General features: G+C 38.0%; 5 protein-coding genes and 1 pseudogene across 10 annotated transcripts; 3 read left to right on the forward strand and 3 right to left on the reverse strand.

Moving 5' to 3' along the window:
• On the forward strand, positions 542-1,930 carry LOC104752067. Its single transcript, XM_010474133.2, has 3 exons — positions 542-841; positions 1,095-1,118; positions 1,343-1,930. The coding sequence occupies exons 1-3, from the start codon at positions 643-645 to the stop codon at positions 1,642-1,644; spliced, it is 525 nt and encodes a 174-aa protein (XP_010472435.1). The 5' UTR covers positions 542-642; the 3' UTR covers positions 1,645-1,930.
• LOC104752066 (calmodulin-binding protein 60 E-like) lies at positions 2,048-5,422 on the forward strand. Of its 5 annotated transcripts, none has more exons than XM_019238611.1 (8): positions 2,048-2,588; positions 2,690-2,812; positions 3,046-3,121; positions 3,231-3,289; positions 3,382-3,878; positions 3,979-4,139; positions 4,237-4,440; positions 4,519-5,422. In XM_019238611.1, exons 2-8 carry the CDS (start codon positions 2,715-2,717, stop codon positions 5,233-5,235), a joined length of 1,812 nt encoding a protein of 603 aa, XP_019094156.1. In that variant the 5' UTR covers positions 2,048-2,588; positions 2,690-2,714; the 3' UTR covers positions 5,236-5,422. The 5 variants fall into 5 exon arrangements, with proteins under 5 accessions (XP_019094156.1, XP_019094157.1, XP_010472432.1 ...); XM_019238612.1 differs by having other exon boundaries at positions 2,048-2,527; XM_010474130.2 differs by having other exon boundaries at positions 2,048-2,300; positions 2,470-2,812.
• LOC104752068 (putative protein TPRXL) lies at positions 5,623-6,971 on the forward strand. The gene has a single exon (XM_019238277.1). It carries the CDS (start codon positions 5,804-5,806, stop codon positions 6,764-6,766), a length of 963 nt encoding a protein of 320 aa, XP_019093822.1. The 5' UTR covers positions 5,623-5,803; the 3' UTR covers positions 6,767-6,971.
• LOC104752069 (protein ABHD17C-like) lies at positions 7,051-8,352 on the reverse strand. Its single transcript, XM_019237836.1, has 5 exons — positions 8,075-8,352; positions 7,942-7,978; positions 7,655-7,858; positions 7,501-7,578; positions 7,051-7,418 (listed from the first exon to the last, which is right to left on the reverse strand). Exons 1-5 carry the CDS (start codon positions 8,350-8,352, stop codon positions 7,158-7,160), a joined length of 858 nt encoding a protein of 285 aa, XP_019093381.1. The 3' UTR covers positions 7,051-7,157.
• LOC104752071 (uncharacterized protein At2g24330) lies at positions 9,067-12,240 on the reverse strand. Of its 2 annotated transcripts, XM_019237501.1 has the most exons (6): positions 11,686-12,240; positions 11,403-11,547; positions 11,188-11,297; positions 9,990-10,416; positions 9,758-9,863; positions 9,067-9,384 (listed from the first exon to the last, which is right to left on the reverse strand). In XM_019237501.1, the coding sequence occupies exons 1-6, from the start codon at positions 11,974-11,976 to the stop codon at positions 9,225-9,227; spliced, it is 1,239 nt and encodes a 412-aa protein (XP_019093046.1). In that variant the 5' UTR covers positions 11,977-12,240; the 3' UTR covers positions 9,067-9,224. The 2 variants fall into 2 exon arrangements, with proteins under 2 accessions (XP_019093046.1, XP_010472438.1); XM_010474136.2 differs by lacking the exon at positions 9,067-9,384 and having other exon boundaries at positions 9,413-9,863.
• Positions 13,191-17,534, reverse strand: LOC104752072 (annotated as a pseudogene).

The following is an 18,328-nucleotide window of genomic DNA, read 5'->3' on the forward strand; positions in this document are numbered from 1 at the left end:
AACATAATGTATTTAACTTTTAATTAAGTAGTTTAAATTAATAGATTTCAAATAATTAGTTAAATATAAATAATTAATAAATAAGGATTGAATTCTCTAGCTAAGCTGAAAATCACAAATTAAATTGACAAAAAAAATCACCAATTACAGATAAAGATAAAGATAAAGATAGACATTTGACACATCTTGTTTACCACAGATACTTGTTTTGGCGGGACAAGTAACATATATTGAGCAGCGGGTAATAATAAGTAATTTTGCCTAATCCTATTCGGATTTACTGAAATTCATTGCATATTTTTGTAAAAAGTTGTGGGGCATTTTCTCTGTAAGCCAAAGATGTGGGACCCTTTCGTAATTAACAAAAGCTATTGTGAACTTTCGTAATTACTCACAGTTTTGTGGCAACTTCGTAATTAGTGAAAGTTATGGGGTAAGCTCGTAGATACAATAAATGCTAAGCTTGAAAATATTATGGAATTAAAAGGGTACACTAGCATTTAGCTGTAACGACGCCGTTTCATGGGATTTATTTTCTTTCCCCCAGGACTTTTTTTTGTTTTTCTTTTTTTTCATACTATGGCTAGTTTGGCTACTATTGCGCAAGACTGTGAAACGATCTGAGCGTTCATCACCGTAGCAATGGCACGGAGGTCTGGAAATTGCATGAGATGTCTCGTGATATTCTCGGTGGTATCAGCTTTAATCGTATGTGGACCTGCTCTTTACTGGAAATTGAAAAAGGGTTTCGTTGGATCTGCTCGTAGCAACAACTCCATTTGTCCTCCCTGTGAGATCTGCGATTGTCCTCCTCCTTTGTCTCTCCTCGAGATTGCTCCAGGTAATATTACTTCTCTCATTCTTATTGGACATTTAGCATATCTGGGTTTTCAATTTTGGTTCATAAATTAGGAGACTTTTAGTTCTTATTATAAATCTTTCTATTTTCTGGAACTGCTTAGATCGTACACAGAACCATTTGTGATGAATCTTTCAATAAAGCTACGGATTTTACATTTGATCTTTCATTGTATAAGCCATAAGAGTCTCAATTACTAATAAAGTTCCATTCTTTTTGTTGTATTCTTTTGCAGGGCTTGCAAACCTCTCTATTACAGGTTAGATTTCGTTCCCAAGCTTGTTTCTGCTGTGTCTCTACTGTTTTAATATTAATGAGAATGCCTCTCTGATGGTTTCTCAATGAAGAGCCCAATTGGAATTAGTTGAAAACTTAGGAATCTGGTGAATCAGTAACCAATGCAGCTATTTCTCTTTTGTGTGTTGTAATGTTCCTCCCCTTTTTAGTCCATGGAATTGAATATTGACTTATGTTGTGTATCAGGTTGTGGAAGCGATGATCCAGAGCTCAAACAAGAGATGGAGAAGCAGTTTGTGGATCTACTCACGGAAGAGTTGAAGCTGCAAGAAGCAGTTGCAGACGAGCATAGTCGTCACATGCATGTTACACTTGCTGAAGCAAAAAGAGTTGCTTCACAGTACCAAAAGGAGGCTGAGAAGTGCAACGCTGCCACGGAAATTTGCGAATCAGCTAGGGAGAGAGCTCAAGCATTGTTTCTCAAAGAGCGAAAGATCACTTTGTTGTGGGAGCGGAGAGCTCGGCAATTAGGTTGGGAAGGTGAGTAAGTAATCCACTGTTTAGTGACTTCTTCTCAGTCTACCCTGAAGAGCTTCTCGATGGAAGCAAACTAGATTTCCTCTTCCGCATTCAGCTCATGAGAACATGGAAATCGCTTAATTCTCAAGGCAATGTTTTTATCTCCCATGTTCTTTATATATGTAGAATTTTTTTTTGTTTTGCTCTTGGATCTGAATATAGCTAAAGAAAGAGTTGGCCTTGTATTGACTTTTCTTCAGATATATTTTTGTCCAGTCACATTGGACGAGAGAAGTCACCGACTTCTGTATTTTATTTTCATTGACAAAACCAACCATCATTTTCTCATCAGCCAAAGCAGAAATAATATATATATTTATGATCTTTTAAAACTTGGTTTATGTGTTTGTTGAGATTTGCATCTGATTGAGACAGCAAGACTGATTTGATTTTTTTAAGAGGCTTTGTACTGCAGCTAATGTTGGATGCGTATAAGCATGGCCTAAGCATAAGTGTGTCAAGCAAGAGTCACTTGTAATCTATGTTTCATATTTGTTAAGACTAACAAAGACTTTCAGATGCTTAAGAAACATGATAGTCTGTGAAGAGGGACAAGAGCAGAGAAAGAGACAAAACTGGACAAGTCAAAAAAGGGTTGACATAATGCAGCATATGATCGCTCCAGGTATTACGCAGCACCAACTTTCAATATTCATTCATGCACAAAAACAGCTGCTTTTTTCAGTTTATATGATTTTTTATTTTAGTGTCAGCCATTAATAATTTTCTCCTTGCATTATTCTAATGCTCACATGGACAGATTCCTTCAAGTTTTTTTTTTATCAACGCTTTAGATCTACCATTAAAGAACAGATCTCGGTTCAGTGACTTCTGCAAACCGTCTAGACCCATGTGGGTTGTCCAAAGTCTATCTATACCTTGAGGCTATTTGTTCTATATTCAACTTATTTATGTGTGTTATGTTTCTTTTGTGTTCTTCTCTGAAGCTTCCTTCGTGGACTTCTGCTGTTTTTTTCTAACTTTGGAATAGTTTTTGTATATTTCTGGACACAGAGATCGCAAATTCTTTTTTTCTTAAATGGAAGGTTCCATGAACAAGCGAGGATACGAGAGCAGTCAAGAGGATACAGACAAGTTGCCAGAATCAAAGAGACAGAAAGTGCCTGCTTTGGCAAGGTAACTTCCTTAAGACTTTTCTGTCATTTTCCAGTTCAATGGTTAAACATCACAACTATTAAAGACGAACCTGCTTTCGAGTTCTTTACTCTTTCTGAGTTGTGATTTATCCTCTGTTGTAAGATGTTCTTTTGTAAGGTCTCAAAATTTTGTTGTTACGTTTCCAAACCTCTCGTTTCGCTTGCTACTTTGTTGATTTTCTCATAAGTCATATGGAAAAAACAAATTTACAGTGTTATTGTGGAAGCTGTCAAGGTAGATAGTTTGCAGAGGCTTTGCTCGTCTTTAGAGCCATTGTTTCGCAAAATTGTAAGTTTTTATTCTACTCTCTTTCTAGACATGTCTATTATTGCCTTTAGAGTAAATTGTGAGATGCTTGTGGAGTTGTAAACTTGGTATGGTGTGGGCAAACAAACAGGTTAGTGAAGAGGTGGAACGAGCCTTATCAAGGTTGGGAAATACAAAGTTAACATCGAGGTATTTTCTCCAGTTATACCTTTTCCCCTTGAAATGGTTCAGTGGTCACTTTAATGTTTGAGTTTCTGGCTAAACCAACATAAAATCTCCAGGTCACCTGAACCAAAGAGAATCCAAGACCGTGATGGAAGAAACCTGCAACTTCACTTTAGGACACGAATGCCTCCTCACTTATTCACAGGTGGGAAAGTCGAGGGAGAGCGAGGCTCGGCAATTCATGTGGTTCTTATAGATGCAAACACAGGAAATGTAGTCCAAACAGGAGAAGAGTCAGCTTCAAAGCTGAATGTTGTAGTGTTAGAAGGAGACTTTAATGATGAAGATGATGAAGACTGGACGAGAGAGCACTTTGAGAGCTTTGAAGTGAAAGAGCGAGAAGGGAAACGCCCAATCTTAACCGGTGACACACAGTTGATGCTTAAGGAAGGTGTGGGAAGTTTAGGAGAACTTACTTTTACCGACAACTCCAGCTGGATAAGGAGTAGAAAGTTTAGGCTGGGTGTTAAGCCGGCCCCAGGGTATGGTGATAGCTTTCTCATTCGTGAAGCCAAAACAGAACCATTTGCTGTCAAAGATCATAGAGGAGAACGTGAGTTTTACCTTTTATTGTGTTGACAAGTAGAGAGTTCTTAATACTGACTTGTGTCTGTCATCTGTAAATGTTCATTTTCTTTACCAATATTTTTCAGTATACAAGAAGCATTATCCACCGGCTGTACACGATGAAGTCTGGAGACTTGATAGAATTGCGAAAGATGGAGTGTTACACAAGAAGCTATTAAAAGCTAATATCGTGACAGTCGAAGACTTCCTTCGAATCCTTGTTAAGGATCCACAAAAGCTGAGAAAGGTAAGCATATTTAACTGTTAATGTGAATAAGCCACCAACTTTACCAAAGGTGTATACTTGTTAAATATTCGTGTTTCTTTTTCCTCTGATACTGTAGTTGCTTGGGAGTGGAATGTCGAATAGAATGTGGGAGAATACGGTTGAACATGCAAAGACATGCGTGTTGGGTGGAAAGCTCTATGTGTTTTACACAGACCAGACTCACGCTACAGGTGTTGTCTTTAATCATATCTATGAGTTCCGAGGCCTTATTGCAAATGGACAGTTCCTGTCTCTGGAGTCTCTTAATCATGACCAAAAGGTAGAGACTGACACATTTCTGTAAAGATTTGAAAACTATTTCTTGGTTATTTAACTGATCATTGGTGTTAGCTCACAGATTTCAGCAGACATTTTGGTGAAGATGGCGTACGAGAACTGGCATAAAGCCATTGAATACGACGGTAAGCTATTGAATTGCTTACCAGTCGCCGAGAAGGAACTAAAAAGCTTACCTGAACCAAAAATGGCCACAGCTCAAACAGCTCAGAACGATTCACAGCTGCATAACCAGAATAATAGGCAAACTGTGCAATGTCATCCCAACGCGATTACCTATCCACTGGTCCCTCAACAAATAGATTATCCTCAGTTTGTGCAGCAACATTGCAGCCAATTATTACCCTCATTCCCTTGCAACGTACAGGACTACAACAGGTCAGTGGAAAGTTCCAATGATTCAAGCTCATACAACGGAGAAGATTGGTGTCGACCAAGAGCTGCAGGACAAGGTCTTGAAGACATTTTCAGCGAAGAAATCAGACTAAGGAGCTCAGAGATGCTTGAGACTGACGATATGCAGAGACTGTTGAAGACGTTTGGGATCGGAGTGAACACTATGGGAACACAAGGCGGGTATGGTCAGACCGACGAGTCTTGTTATGGTTATAGCATCCCGTACCAAGCTCAGATCGATAACACGTACAGAAGAGAACGTAATAGAGGCTCGGGGAAAGCTGTGGTGGGATGGCTTAAGCTTAAAGCTGCTTTGAGATGGGGTATCTTTATACGCAAGAAAGCTGCAGAGAGGAGGCCTCAGATTGTGGAGATCGACTGACAAAATAAAAGAAGAAACAGAGCCTCTTGAGTTTTTTTTTTCTTTTCTTTTAGCTAATTTTTCGTTATCTAAGCTTGAAGACAGATTCTATGAACACAAAAGTTCATCCTTTGGATGAACAATCTAAAGGGTAGAGAGAAATGGACTTAGCTTTGTATTACATGTAATGCTGTATTGTGTTTTCATATTTCATGTTAATTTTTATTTAGCATTTTCATATTGGATGGCATAACCAAATAAGCGAACACTGACCAAATCATTAACCAAAAATAACAATTGAATACCAAAGTTAAACCGGTGGATATATAACTTCACTCACATCATCTTCATATCACTTCTTCAGCCAACAGTTAATGAATCGACGGGATTGGAGGATTGGACACATTTAAAGGCTCGTGTACCGACTGAATCTTCCCAATAAACCCAAGAAAGACCGGTGGCTAACAAAACCGGGATTAGAATTTGACTAAACCGAATTTGGTACTACGCTGAGCTTCTCCTTTTAAGGGAGACTGAAACAGAGTGACAGACAGTGTGGAAGAGTCACTCACTCACTCACGCATCAAAAATGGCGGAAAATGTTGGAAGCGACTCCAGCGAGCTCGGGAGCATCACTTCTTCCCAGCAATCTTACCTCAAAAACTGTCCTTTCGCCGGCCACGAAGCTTCTCCGACGAATTCTGACAACACCGAGATCCTCAGTAACAAGATTTCGCCAGCGGTTGTTAAGACTCCGGTTCTCTCGTTCTCTTCACCGACCAGCCTCGATTCCATCAAAGATGACGTCTTTCGTACTCCTCCTGAGAACGCATCTCCTTCTTCTGCCGCTGATTCGGAACCTGGAGTTAGGGTTTCTGAGATGAAATCTCATAAAGGTTCGAATTTTAAATCTCCGTATTCTAACGCCGAGACAACGCTTCTTTCTTCTCCACCGTCGGAAAATTTTAGGTTTTCGCAGTCGAATTCGAAGTCTCCGTCTTCTACGGCCGCGACGACCCCTGTTTCTGCTTCACCGTCGGGAAAAGTTAGAGCTTTGAAGAAGAATTCGAAATCTCCGTCTTCTAACGCCGCGACGACGCCTGGTTCTCATTCACCGTCGGGAAAAGTTAGGGTTTTGGAGACGAATTCGAAATCTCCGTCTTCTACGGCCGTGACGACTCCTGTTTCTGCTTCACCGTCGGGAAAAGTAAGGGTTTTGGAGACGAATTTGAAATCACCGTCCTCTACGGCTGAGATGACGCCTGTTTCTGCTCCACCGTCGGAAAAAGTTAGGGTTTTGGACACGAATCGTCCTTTTGATTTTATGGCTAATAGAGCTCTCAAGTCTCCTCCTCAGAGAGTTGTTAATTTCGGTTCTGCATCTGCAACTGAAGGGACCAAGGTCTCTGAAACGGAAGACTCTGGTGAAGTTATACCTTTCAAAGAAATCATCGAAGCCCTTCTTCGTAACAGTGGAGAGAAGCTTGATGAAAGAGATGAAAACGTCAGCTGTGTTGACATTCTCAAAAGTTTGGGTTTGAAATTCCCCTAAATGGTTACTGATTTAGTAAGTCTTATTTGCTTTTTGGCTCTCTCTCTCTGTTTTAGTCTGTTCTTGTTGGTTCTGTTTCGGGATTACGCATTCAGATCTTTCCTTTTTGTTGTTGATGATATGAATGCGTCGGGAAAAAAGTTGGAGCTTTTCTGTACTGTTGCTTCAACTACAAGTAAATAATTAAGTATTTTATGTTTGGAAATTTCCAGATATTTGCTGTTCTTACAAGGCTAAGTCCTACAAAATGATAGCTTGTTCGCAATTGTCTTGTCGTCTAGTCTGTGATTGCATTGGTTAGCATTGTCTGAGGAAAATGACTGTGTGTTGTTGCAAATTGCAAAGGAAGGAATCATCTATATTGTGTGTCTTCTACCTTCAAAATCCAGCTCTACCTTTTCTTGAATCTCAAGTACCAATTTTGCTTAGTTTCCTTAATGCTTGGCTCATCGTTTTGTTCTTTGCTTGGTGGATTGTTGAGAGCGAGTTTCTCCATTGCGTTCATGAACTTTCGCATGTGCTTGATGTACTCAGGGTATGTTTCCAAGTTGCAATGCCCTCCTCCTTTAACCCACAATGGATCATACTTGTCCTTTGCGAGTTCATACAATCGCTTCCCGTGTGAAATGTTCACAATATCATCTTTTGCTCCCTGGCAGTTTCATAAAACCAAGTTTAATGATCTCCCTTTTGCGCTCTTTGCTTAGTGAGAAAAAGTGATGATGTAAACTTACATGTATGACAAGAACAGGGCATGTCACATGGCGTATCTTGTCAATGTTCTGCAAATTTCCAGAGTTTGAGAGACTGGCCTAATTAATAGTAACCAGAGAGACAAGAGGGAAACAAGCTTACTTTGTAAATATCGAACCAGAATGTGACTTTTACAGGATACAGAACTCTAAGTCCAGAGAGAATCGCGCTATGAAGAACAATCCCTCTTAGTCTCTTTAACCGAGATGCTAAATGCAACGATGGTCCGCTTCCAACGGATTGACCATACAGAATCAATTCCTCTTGCTTGATTTCGTACTCGCTCCTCAAGCAATTGTACACAGCCTCGATATCGTGGAACGTATTGAGCTCAGTTGGCTAAAGAACAATCAAAGGTTAATTAAACAAAGAGCCGATTCATGAGAAATGTTTGAAATCTTGAATGAAAATATCTCTCTTACCCTTCCTGTTGAAACTCCATAGCCTGAATAATCATAGCTGTTTCGATAACATATGAAGAGGGTTCAGGTTCAGGTTCGTTCATCAACGAAAACAAAAAGTGTTTTTTTGGGGTTTTGTATATAAATAATAAACCTCATAATGTTGATACGCAGATGAGCTCGAAGCTCGATGAAGAGATCGACCATTTGGCCTAGATCAGCGGCATTGCCATGGGAATAAAGAAGAGTGAATCTTGCAAAAGGGTGTTTCCAAAACGTGGCAATGACTTTGTTGCCGGATTTGGTGGTGAGCTGATGAACATCCATGCTTTTCTCCGGCGTAATACCTTTGAACATAAGCTTTCCGGTCTCCTCGTCTTTGCTCACGTCGTATGTGGGTGGTGGTGGGAAGAAAGCTAATTTAGCCGCCATGTTTGATGTCACATTACCCATATCAATTAGTAATATTTTTTTGTTACAGAAAAAAAGATTAACACTTTCTAATGAGAAAGGAGGAGAAAACAAACAAAAAAACTAAACCCCAAAATCTCTCCCTCCCTCTCTCTTTCAATCTAAGAAAAGAAGACTAAATTTTTTGGTTTTCGTGGGTTTATGTTTAAGGAGAGAGATAAAATGGAACTTTATATGCATTCTTTATATGGATGGAGGAGAATATTTGGCGGGAGAAAGACGCTGAGATGTGTCATTAACAAACTTTTATATGCATTTTTTTTTTTTGGGTCTGATTCTTTTGCAGTGGGCATTATTATTGTGATGAGAACATATTTATTTCATTCGCTCGTTAGGCATAAGAGTAAATTAGTCAGTTTTAATAGTTTCCCTTTTAGCAAAATAGCTGCACAATATTTTTTACCGTTTTTAAATTTAGCAAAAGTTCAAATGGAAATCCCAAGAAAGCCAAGGAATTGAGGAAGCCAATATTTTTCTCTCTTCCGTTTCAAAGCATTCTTCATTCAAATAAAGACATCTTTAAGTTTTTCTGTTTGTACATATATTCTTAGATTTTATGCACATTTTTTTATTAATTTAATAGTTTCTGACTATTTGAAATTTATAACAAAGTGCATCATTCCAATTTACTCAACAAATTACCTTTTGTCTCAAATTGTAAAAGACATATAAAAAAAGGTATATAAAAACTATTCATTTTGTCTGTGTTCAGACTTCCTTCCACAATCAAAATTGCAAGCATCTACAGATTTTAGCATATCAACATCAACATTTCCTCACTCCATCTCTCTCTCTCTCTCCCTCGCTTTCTCTTTGTAGCACATTTTCTCAGGTCAGTTCGGTGTCTCGCTCTTAGCTGTTTCGGGGACAACGTCCACAATATCTGGAGTGTTTAATAAAGGGATTGAACTGTTTCCGCGTTCACTAGTCGAGCTACTGCTATTGATCACTTCATTTTCCACTGGCTTAGGAGAAACTGTAGGAAGTGTATCGNCTTTTGTCTCAAATTGTAAAAGACAAATAAAAAAAGGTATATAAAAACTATTCATTTTGTCTGTGTTCAGACTTCCTTCCACAATCAAAATTGCAAGCATCTACAGATTTTAGCATATCAACATCAACATTTCCTCACTCCATCTCTCTCTCTCTCTCCCTCGTTTTGTCTTTGTAGAACATTTTCTTCTACCTCACAGGTACTTTCTCAGGTCAGTTCGGTGTCTCGCTCTCAGCTGTTTCGGGGACAACGTCCACAATATCTGGAGTGTTTAACAAAGGGATTGGACTGTTCCCGCGTTCGCTAGTCGAGCTACTGCTGTTGATCACTTCATTTTCCACTGGCTTAGGAGAAACTGTAGGAAGTGTATCAGCAGGAGCTTTAAGTGAATGCTCTTCTGAATGTTTCGGCTTGTTCAGAGCTCGACAATGAGGACAGTAGTAAGTAATGTACTGGAAGTCCTCTTTCCGGGCGAGTCCTGCATAATGAAAATGAAAGAGAGACATTGTACAATTAAATTCGTTACAATATTGCATCTTGTGTAGACAGTACGTGGGAGTTTGGTGTATTAGAAGACAAAAGAGACAGATAATGGCTCACTAACCGTTATGCATACGGCAGTTTCCACAGATGAGTGCATATGACTGTGTTGGATCTTCACCTACAAGGAGAGCTGCAATGCGTGAGATCCAGCTACCATCATGAGCAGCATATCCCTGAGGATTATAATGCTCAAACACCATCTGTTGGTTTTGCTCTGTGCCCGTGATTCTTTCGCTTGTCCCCGAATGGTTAGACTCATTATCAGAATGATGTGTTGGAGTGGTCCCAGCACTATTGTGTCGTGTATTTGGTTGTCTTCGGTTCCTAAGATCTCGTGAGTGTTTGACATCCATGTCACTTCTCTTGCCTGAGGTGGGGTCAAGTTGGGATTCATCTCCTACAAATACTTTTAAGCCTGACTCAGCACCCAACTTGGATGCCAGAACAGTTGCAGCAGCTGCCTTTGCAGCTGGGTCAGGGTCATACCTCTGGATACAAAATAGCTCATATTAAAACAAGTTCTAGTCGCACTAGTGATACAACCACAGTAGCATATATTGAGATATATCAGAAATTCATTAACTTGTCAACTTCCTGAAAATATTGCAATTCTACGCTACCAGTAGAATAAGTAATACCAGAACTCACAAGTGCAGGTCTTCCTGTCAGTTAATTATTTGTATCATTTTCAATTAACTCAACTTGCGGCACAAGTGAAACTACGAATTTCAACTGTAACACTCAAAAATTAAGATTCCTAACCACCCTATATCCAAAAGTACAATTAACAAACTTTTCCTAACACATACAGCCACTAATTTGACAGTGACAAAGCTAGCAAAACTTGACAACGAGTAAAAAAGAGAGACTCCCAACAAGGATAGCTCTTGTCTAACGGCTCTAGTGTCCTAAAGAAATACCAATCCAAATTAAAAATACCATGTTCTTTGCTAAGTTTAAATTTAAGGCCATCTCATAATGCAACAAAGTGTAAGGATAACTTGAAATAAAAAGTAGGGAATGGAAAAGCAATCTAATCCCAAAACAAAATTATAGAAATAATCAATGAAAAAGCGATCAGAATTTGGTAAAACATACAAGCAACAAACAACGGCAAGACACGTCGACACATGACAATGGAAATAATCAGGAGTAACAGAAAGATGACATTGGTCCTAGCCTAGTTCAAAACAAGCGCAGATCGATATACTAACCCTCGGTCGCACAAAAAATTATCATTAACAGACTTGCATCTTTACCTGAATAAGTTGCTGAGTAATATAATAATTGGTCCTCTCTTTTAACTCATTGATCTTCCCAAGCATCTCTGCTTGAAGCTTTTCCAAGGTATGTTGATCTCTGCGGTCACCTAAACCAAATCATTTAACACACAAAGAAATGGATAAAGACACAAATCCTAATACCAAAAAAATGCCAACATTACAAATGAAAATGAGCCATAAAAAAGACTCACACATCCTCCAAAAGCCAACAAATGACGAATAAGCAAGAGAAGCAAGAGCAGGTAAAACAAACATAGGCAAGATCCTGAAGCTCCTCAGTTTCCAATCCATATCGTCATTCCTTGTAGTTATGATTGCATAAGCCACTGCAATTATCTGTTAGGCCAAAACAAAAAGGTGAAACTGTTCATGAACTGTTTTACTAAAACATCAACTTCTTCATCCATTAGCAAAAACAACAGAAAGGCAAAAACTTTGTTCACAAAAAGAAGAAGATGAAGAGAGAGACTAAACCTCAAAGATGACAGAGAAAGCGATGAGGTTTCTAATGAAGTTCCTCCTCGTAATTGATCTACGCTTCATTCTATTCCGAACAGTCACTTCTTCCTTTGAGATGTTCTTAAGTCTCTTCTCGAAATCGTCGCCTCTAACCCTAAAAATCCCATTCCAAATACGCGAGAACCAACCCTTCCGCTTCGTCTCTTTCTTCTTCTTCTCGCCGGAGTTTACAACGGCGGAATCATTCTTCTCACCGCCGCTCTCAACCACCACCGTTCCTTTTTGCTCATTCTCTTCCACCGCCATATCCGGTGTTTACACTATACAACTTCTGGAAATCAAACTACACAGAATCCTTCTTTATAAACTTAAGAATTAGAGAATCGTATACTTTTGCCCAATCCTTCTCTCTGATCTGAGAGGATACGTTGGAGAAGGAGAGACTTCTTCTTCGAATATCGTGAAGAGGAGAGAGAGGTCAGGTCACACAATGGGGGAGGAGGATGCTTCGCCTCTCTGCTCAAGTTTTCTTGCGCCCCTTCGAGGAAATTTGCCTTAACGAGGAAAAATAAAAACTTATTAAACTTTAAAACCTTTGGGCTAATTTTGATTAGGGAGGGGTTTAAAGGGACTCTGTTGATTTTTAAGAATTATTTTCAGTTAATAATTAAAAAGAAATACTATATGTTACAAAAAAAAAAATAATAATAAAGAAAAGGTATAAATGTACAACTATAATATTTTGTTTATATATTCAATTTAATCTTCCGTGTGTGAATAATACAGAAAGAATATAACTTAATTTATTAACAGTATTAAGATATGCAAAGTTTCTTCTTTTCTTTCTCTCTCTGAATAAAATCCTTAATCTGAGCTATTAATAAAATTCTTCTTTTCTTTAAGTACAAATCTGAGCTTTTGCTATTATTTTTTTTGTATATTAAATAGCTAATAAAATTTGGCTGGCTAAATAGTTACTGTTCAACATACGTCGGTCGGTGAAGGGGACTGATCTGAATCTTGCTCCTTTACTCTCTCATCAATAGAGCAAAGAGTAAAACATGCATTACAATACAGTTTTAAAAAAAAAACATCAGATTGATCAATCAATCTCTCTCAAAAAAAAAAATGAAAAATCATCTCCAACAATCACGGNATACAGTTAAAAAAAATAAAACAAAAAAAACATCAATCTCTCTCTCAAAAAAAAACAAAAAAAAATCATCTCCAACAATCACGCTATTGAAGTTGAAATAGTGGCAAGACAAATTAGTTAAACTATATTTTCCAACTTTTTCTCATTGTCCGATCCTTTTAATTTACCAATAAGAGCGTCAACAAAGATCAATACGTGTTTTTTTTTTTTGTTTCCTTCAACTAAATGAATCAATACGTGTTTAGTTGTATCAATCCACTTTCCTTCCATTCCTAAAATTTAATAAATGGTAGTATATGTATGTCTCAATTAATTATTATTTCACGTGCATTCTCTCTTGCCGACCGAACAACACGTTTTCAAAAAATTAATAAGGTATCGATCGTATTATATACTCCGTGGAAGCTATACAACAAAAAGTACTCTATAGTCTTTGGTTTGTTCTACTACATACTCTTCTGTCTTCTTTCTGCTCTAAAAGAATCCCTAAGTTCGATCAATATATCGTACTATACTACCACTCTTTTCTCTATATCACCCTATATTATATGAATACCACCCCCAAGTTCTTCTCTATATCACTCGCAAGCTTTTGTCTTCTTCTTTATGTTCGTTCTATAAGAATCCTAAAGGCTCATCCAGTATGAACTTCCGTTTGGGTTATGAATCGGTGAGAGTGTAGGAAAAGACAGGGCCCATTCGTACCAAACCTGCCCACCACCAAAATGTAAACAACACACATAAGTATGTGATTTGTGAATGTTGTTGTTACGTTTGACTTATTCTTTTTGTTTTTTGGACTCTTTACCTTTGTGGTATCCCTACATCTCCATAAATGTGCTTCTATTGGAGACTTAGGGTGAACTTCAACAGGCTTCATCAACGGGAAAAAGACTGAAGACCTGCAATATAACAAACATGAAAAATCGTAGTCAAGTGTCTTTAAAAGTTTCAATTTCCACCAGAGCAAAGTGGTTCTGCGTTGATAATATTACCAGCCAAACAGGTTTGGTGTTGCTGTTGTAGGCTCGATGCTAAGATGCACATCATCATAGAGGACAGCTTCAAAATACCCAGCAAATCCTAGTCACACAAGTTAAATGACCGCACATATCAGATTTGGTTTTTTTGTTAGACAGAGAGCAAGAGAGATGATACCACAAGGAAATCATACCATGAACTAAAGCAGAACCTGTGTCACTTGGTAGATCAAAGCGCAGCCTTTTGTACCGTTCATTGTTGGGCTTTCGTGAGAAGTCTGGATGCGTAAATGTGAAGACCTATTAACAACAATAACAATATTCCTGAGCATCTCAAACACAAGCAATATGTAATGACTGACTATGACAACTTATTTTGTTCATGACAACACTTTTAGCTAACACAAGAAAAACGAGAGACTCACAGGTTGAGAAGGAGCAAGTCTAGCTACACTGTGCAGGTTAACAGAATAAACAGTTGCAAAGTAGGAAAGATGGTTCCAAGCCTTAACCTGCGATGTAGATGACAAACAACGTAAGTTGATATGAAGTTTATAGCAGCGTAATTAGAAGCACATATCAGAAGAAACCTTACGGTATTGTAAAGTCTTGAACTTGTAATTGGCTGTATGAAACTTGTATACCTAAAAGGAAACACATAACAGAATATCTAATGTAAATCCTCTCTGACATATTTTAGTAGGAATAGAGGATTCTTCAGGGAGTAATACATACGAGAATGGTATCGAAATCCCATCAGGCTTCAGAAACCTTTGGGCTCCATCAAGGCACTCAGGAGAGAGTTCATTATCTCCAAAAGAACCCAGCAATTCACTAACCTACAGAGAGAGGTTTCAAATGATAATGACTCCAATGTATTAGAGTATACTTAGATAGCCACCAAAACCTGTAATTACTGACCAATATATCAGCTTTCTCAGGAGCTCTCCAAAAACGCATGTCACAAGATATTATGGTAACAGTGCCTTCCCATTCCCTCTTCTTAACCAGATCCTGTCAAAAGATAGCACAGACATAAGAATAATTTAAAACTTTTGCTAGTTTAAGAAATGAACCACAGTAGATTCAGCATTGACTCAGTTTCTGACAACTCACACGGAGTGTTACAACAGCATTAGGATTCTTTTCTACAGCATAAACTTTCAACTTTCGACCAGTTTCTTCAGCTGCCTGAAAAAGAAACGCAAAATGTATAAATGAATTTCAAGTTCTCATTATGCTCAGCTCAGCGTCAGAACTCACCTGTAATGATGCCCTCACAAGGGGTCCTCTTCCTGCTCCCACAACCACCAGGACCTAAAATCAAGAATTTAAATACTATCAGAGTAATTCATCCATGAAATGCCCCTTTGTGAGTGATAAACCTAAACGAATAACAGGTGACTTACAGTAGTTAACTCAGATGCTTTCTCATTAGGGACCATTTCCACTAAAGCTTTAGCAATTGCCCTTTGATACTAGCAAAAAAAAGATTGCTAACATAAGAAACAGACACTGATAAATAGTGGTACTGTGTCCCTTCTGTTGATCACGGGAGAAAAAAGGGGAGATTCCGTTAAAGAGACATGATAACATAATTAACACTTAAGATGTCTGTGGACTAAAAACTAGCAAAAGGCAACATACTTGGATGTACTTTACAGAGTCTCTCTCAATCATATCATAGATTTGGGCTTCTAAATTATCCTTCAGTGGCTGGATACAAAAAAAAAAGAGCGAAAAAATAATATTTAAAAACAGAGATTAGTTTTTACCAATACTAAGTTAAACCACATGAAGAAGAGCTAACCTGCAAGGGTCTGTGCAAACGATCCCTGTTGATAATTCCTCTGCGTTCTTGTTCAGAAAGTGGTTCCATATTGCAGAACAAAGTACTAAGATAGTCCAAATACGGCTTATGGGGGTGCGTCTGCATATCTGATAGCCAAAATGATAAAAGTTATGCACAAGTTTACTACAGGAAACAGTCACAAAGGATCATAGCTGACCATCAGTAGTGCCCACAAGAAATAGAAAAAACTGACCCTCAGTGATATCAACAAAATCCGTTTGTAGATTACTCACAGGTTTTCCAGACATTATAACCTGCATAATTATGAATTCATGGAAAAGGAAACACATAACAGAATATCTAATGTAAATCTTGTTATTAGGTCTCGGTGACTCTTTAACAAGTAAGGATAACGCTGAGTTGTTGGTGTGAAACACTGGCAATGGAATTAGAAGCATTTCTACGAATCAGATGATTGATTACTTCAGAGCCTAATGATGCGGGAAAAAAATGGCTTTGTCTTCTATTACTTCAGTGCTTATTATGGCTGCTTTCACCGATTCTCCAAACCATCTCCCTAGTGCATTTTCAGATGGTAGCTTACTCCTATAGAAAGGAAGAGTTATGTCTGGTACAGGAAAGAAAAAAAACATTGAATCAATGGTTTTCTTAGGACTCACTGGACATCAAGAGCAACATGCAGTTTACTGTGATGGTCACAAAGAAGACGAAACGAATTCCATAGCTCCCAGGAATCTTTCTGCATACATAGAAGAGTGTATCAGGTGATAAACTCAAGGACATACCATCTGTCTATAATGCAGCATCATAATGGCTAGTGGTATAACACATTTGCTTAATCTCTCTATAAATCTAAAAGGGCACAAAAAGTAATCTTACCGGATCTTCTGTATCAGAATCCATCAGCGGAATCCTAAGCCATAACTTCATTGCAGAGTCAGATTGAAGCAAGAATCACGAAGACAAATAAAAGAAAGTATTAGAGCTTTGATTGAAGAGGTTCTTCTTGTAAAGCTTTGACAAACATCAAAAAGAAAGAAGTAAGGTTACCTCCATTTCAGGAAAGCCCTGTAAGATCTGGTTCACACATCTAGCATAACTGGCGAATGAAGTGCCTTTAGGAGTAGGAAGAAGGCATGACTGCAACATTATCACAGAAACACCCCAAAAAAAAAAGGCATTAACAAGACCCAATTTTTTCACTCGACTAACCATCTAAACTCCATCAGAGTCAAATCATAATAAACACACACCTGTAAAGAGAGATGGTTAGCCCAGTCTATTTCTTGCTTCAGTGTGGTTTCTGAATCCATCCGCAGGATCTCATATTCCGAATCCAAATCAATCCACGAACTAAATTTACCTAAAAAGATGAAATCAACCACAGATTCGAACCTCAATTGTTCTTACTCACACGCAAATTACGGATAAAGAACACCGCAAGAAACAAAAGATTCATACCAGTTACACGAGACCTCCATCGTGAAAGTGACAAAACCAAATCAGAGCCAGCGAATGGAAGAACCTGAGTATCCGAACTGTTCCCATCCACGAAACTAGGCCTATACGAAGGATCCATCTACGCGATAACGAAAGAAAGGAGAAAGAAAACGCCATTGATGTCCGAGAATACAAGAATCGCGACTGGAGAAAAGATTCAAAGAGAGGATACAATTACAAACCAAAGGAGCGAGAACGAAATCGAAACGGCCATTGTCAGTATTGAAAGCGAGAAGAGAAGGAACGTCGTCGGAGAAATCAGTTTCAACGCCGCAGAACCTGGATTCGCTCTTCTCCCATCCTTCTCTCTGACCTAAAGGCATTTTTTCCCTCAACAATCGGGGAGCAAATCGGAAAATGAATGCTTTTGTTGTGTTGTTCGATCAACGACGACTAAAAAGGTAATCAAAGGTTTTTGCAGTTTGATTTTTCATAGTTTGGGCCGGGTCTTCTGGTATTGGTCTACGGTGAACCGGTCTAATCAAATTGAACAGACGTAACCGAACTGAATCGACCGTAACACTAAACTTAAAGCTCAGTAAAAATCAGCCATTCGATTACTTTTCGTCTACTCTTATTACTTTATGCCTTGAATGTATAAATTAATGAAACATCATAATGGCCTAATATCATGGATTTATCTGAAAAATGGCTCAATGTAAACTCTGAAGTTCATGATTTTTGGTGTTGAATCACTTCAGCATGGCTTGCGTATGGAAAGTATTTTCATGAGGAATATCTTCTCTCTTATAAAGTAGCTCACGTCGCGTATCTTCAAAGTCTTAGAAACTTCCACACGAACACGAACTAGAGATATTAAAGTGGATAACCAAGAAGCCTTGAACCAATGTGGTAAGTGACATGCTTTACATAATTAAGTCTAATTCATTTATTGGTTTTCAGTTATTTTTATTCGTGAAATCAATTGAAAAAACAACACCTTAAGCATTTGCATTTTTACGAAAAACCACTATATTAAATATTATATAAATTTAATATCTAATGCGTAAAAAAGTTTTTAAAAAGTAGTTAATATAGTTTACTATAAATATTCGAAAAAATATTCTGATATACATACATATGTAGAACACAAATTCGTAAACTTTTTATTTTGTCCGAAATGGGTAAAAATGAAGAACTTGCCAATAGTATAAAAATTGAATATAAAATTACTTTTCTTTTTCAGTGGTAAAATTAATATATTTGACA

This window comes from Camelina sativa, chromosome 16 (genome assembly GCF_000633955.1).
Source record: "Camelina sativa cultivar DH55 chromosome 16, Cs, whole genome shotgun sequence".
Classification (NCBI taxonomy): domain Eukaryota; kingdom Viridiplantae; phylum Streptophyta; class Magnoliopsida; order Brassicales; family Brassicaceae; genus Camelina; species Camelina sativa.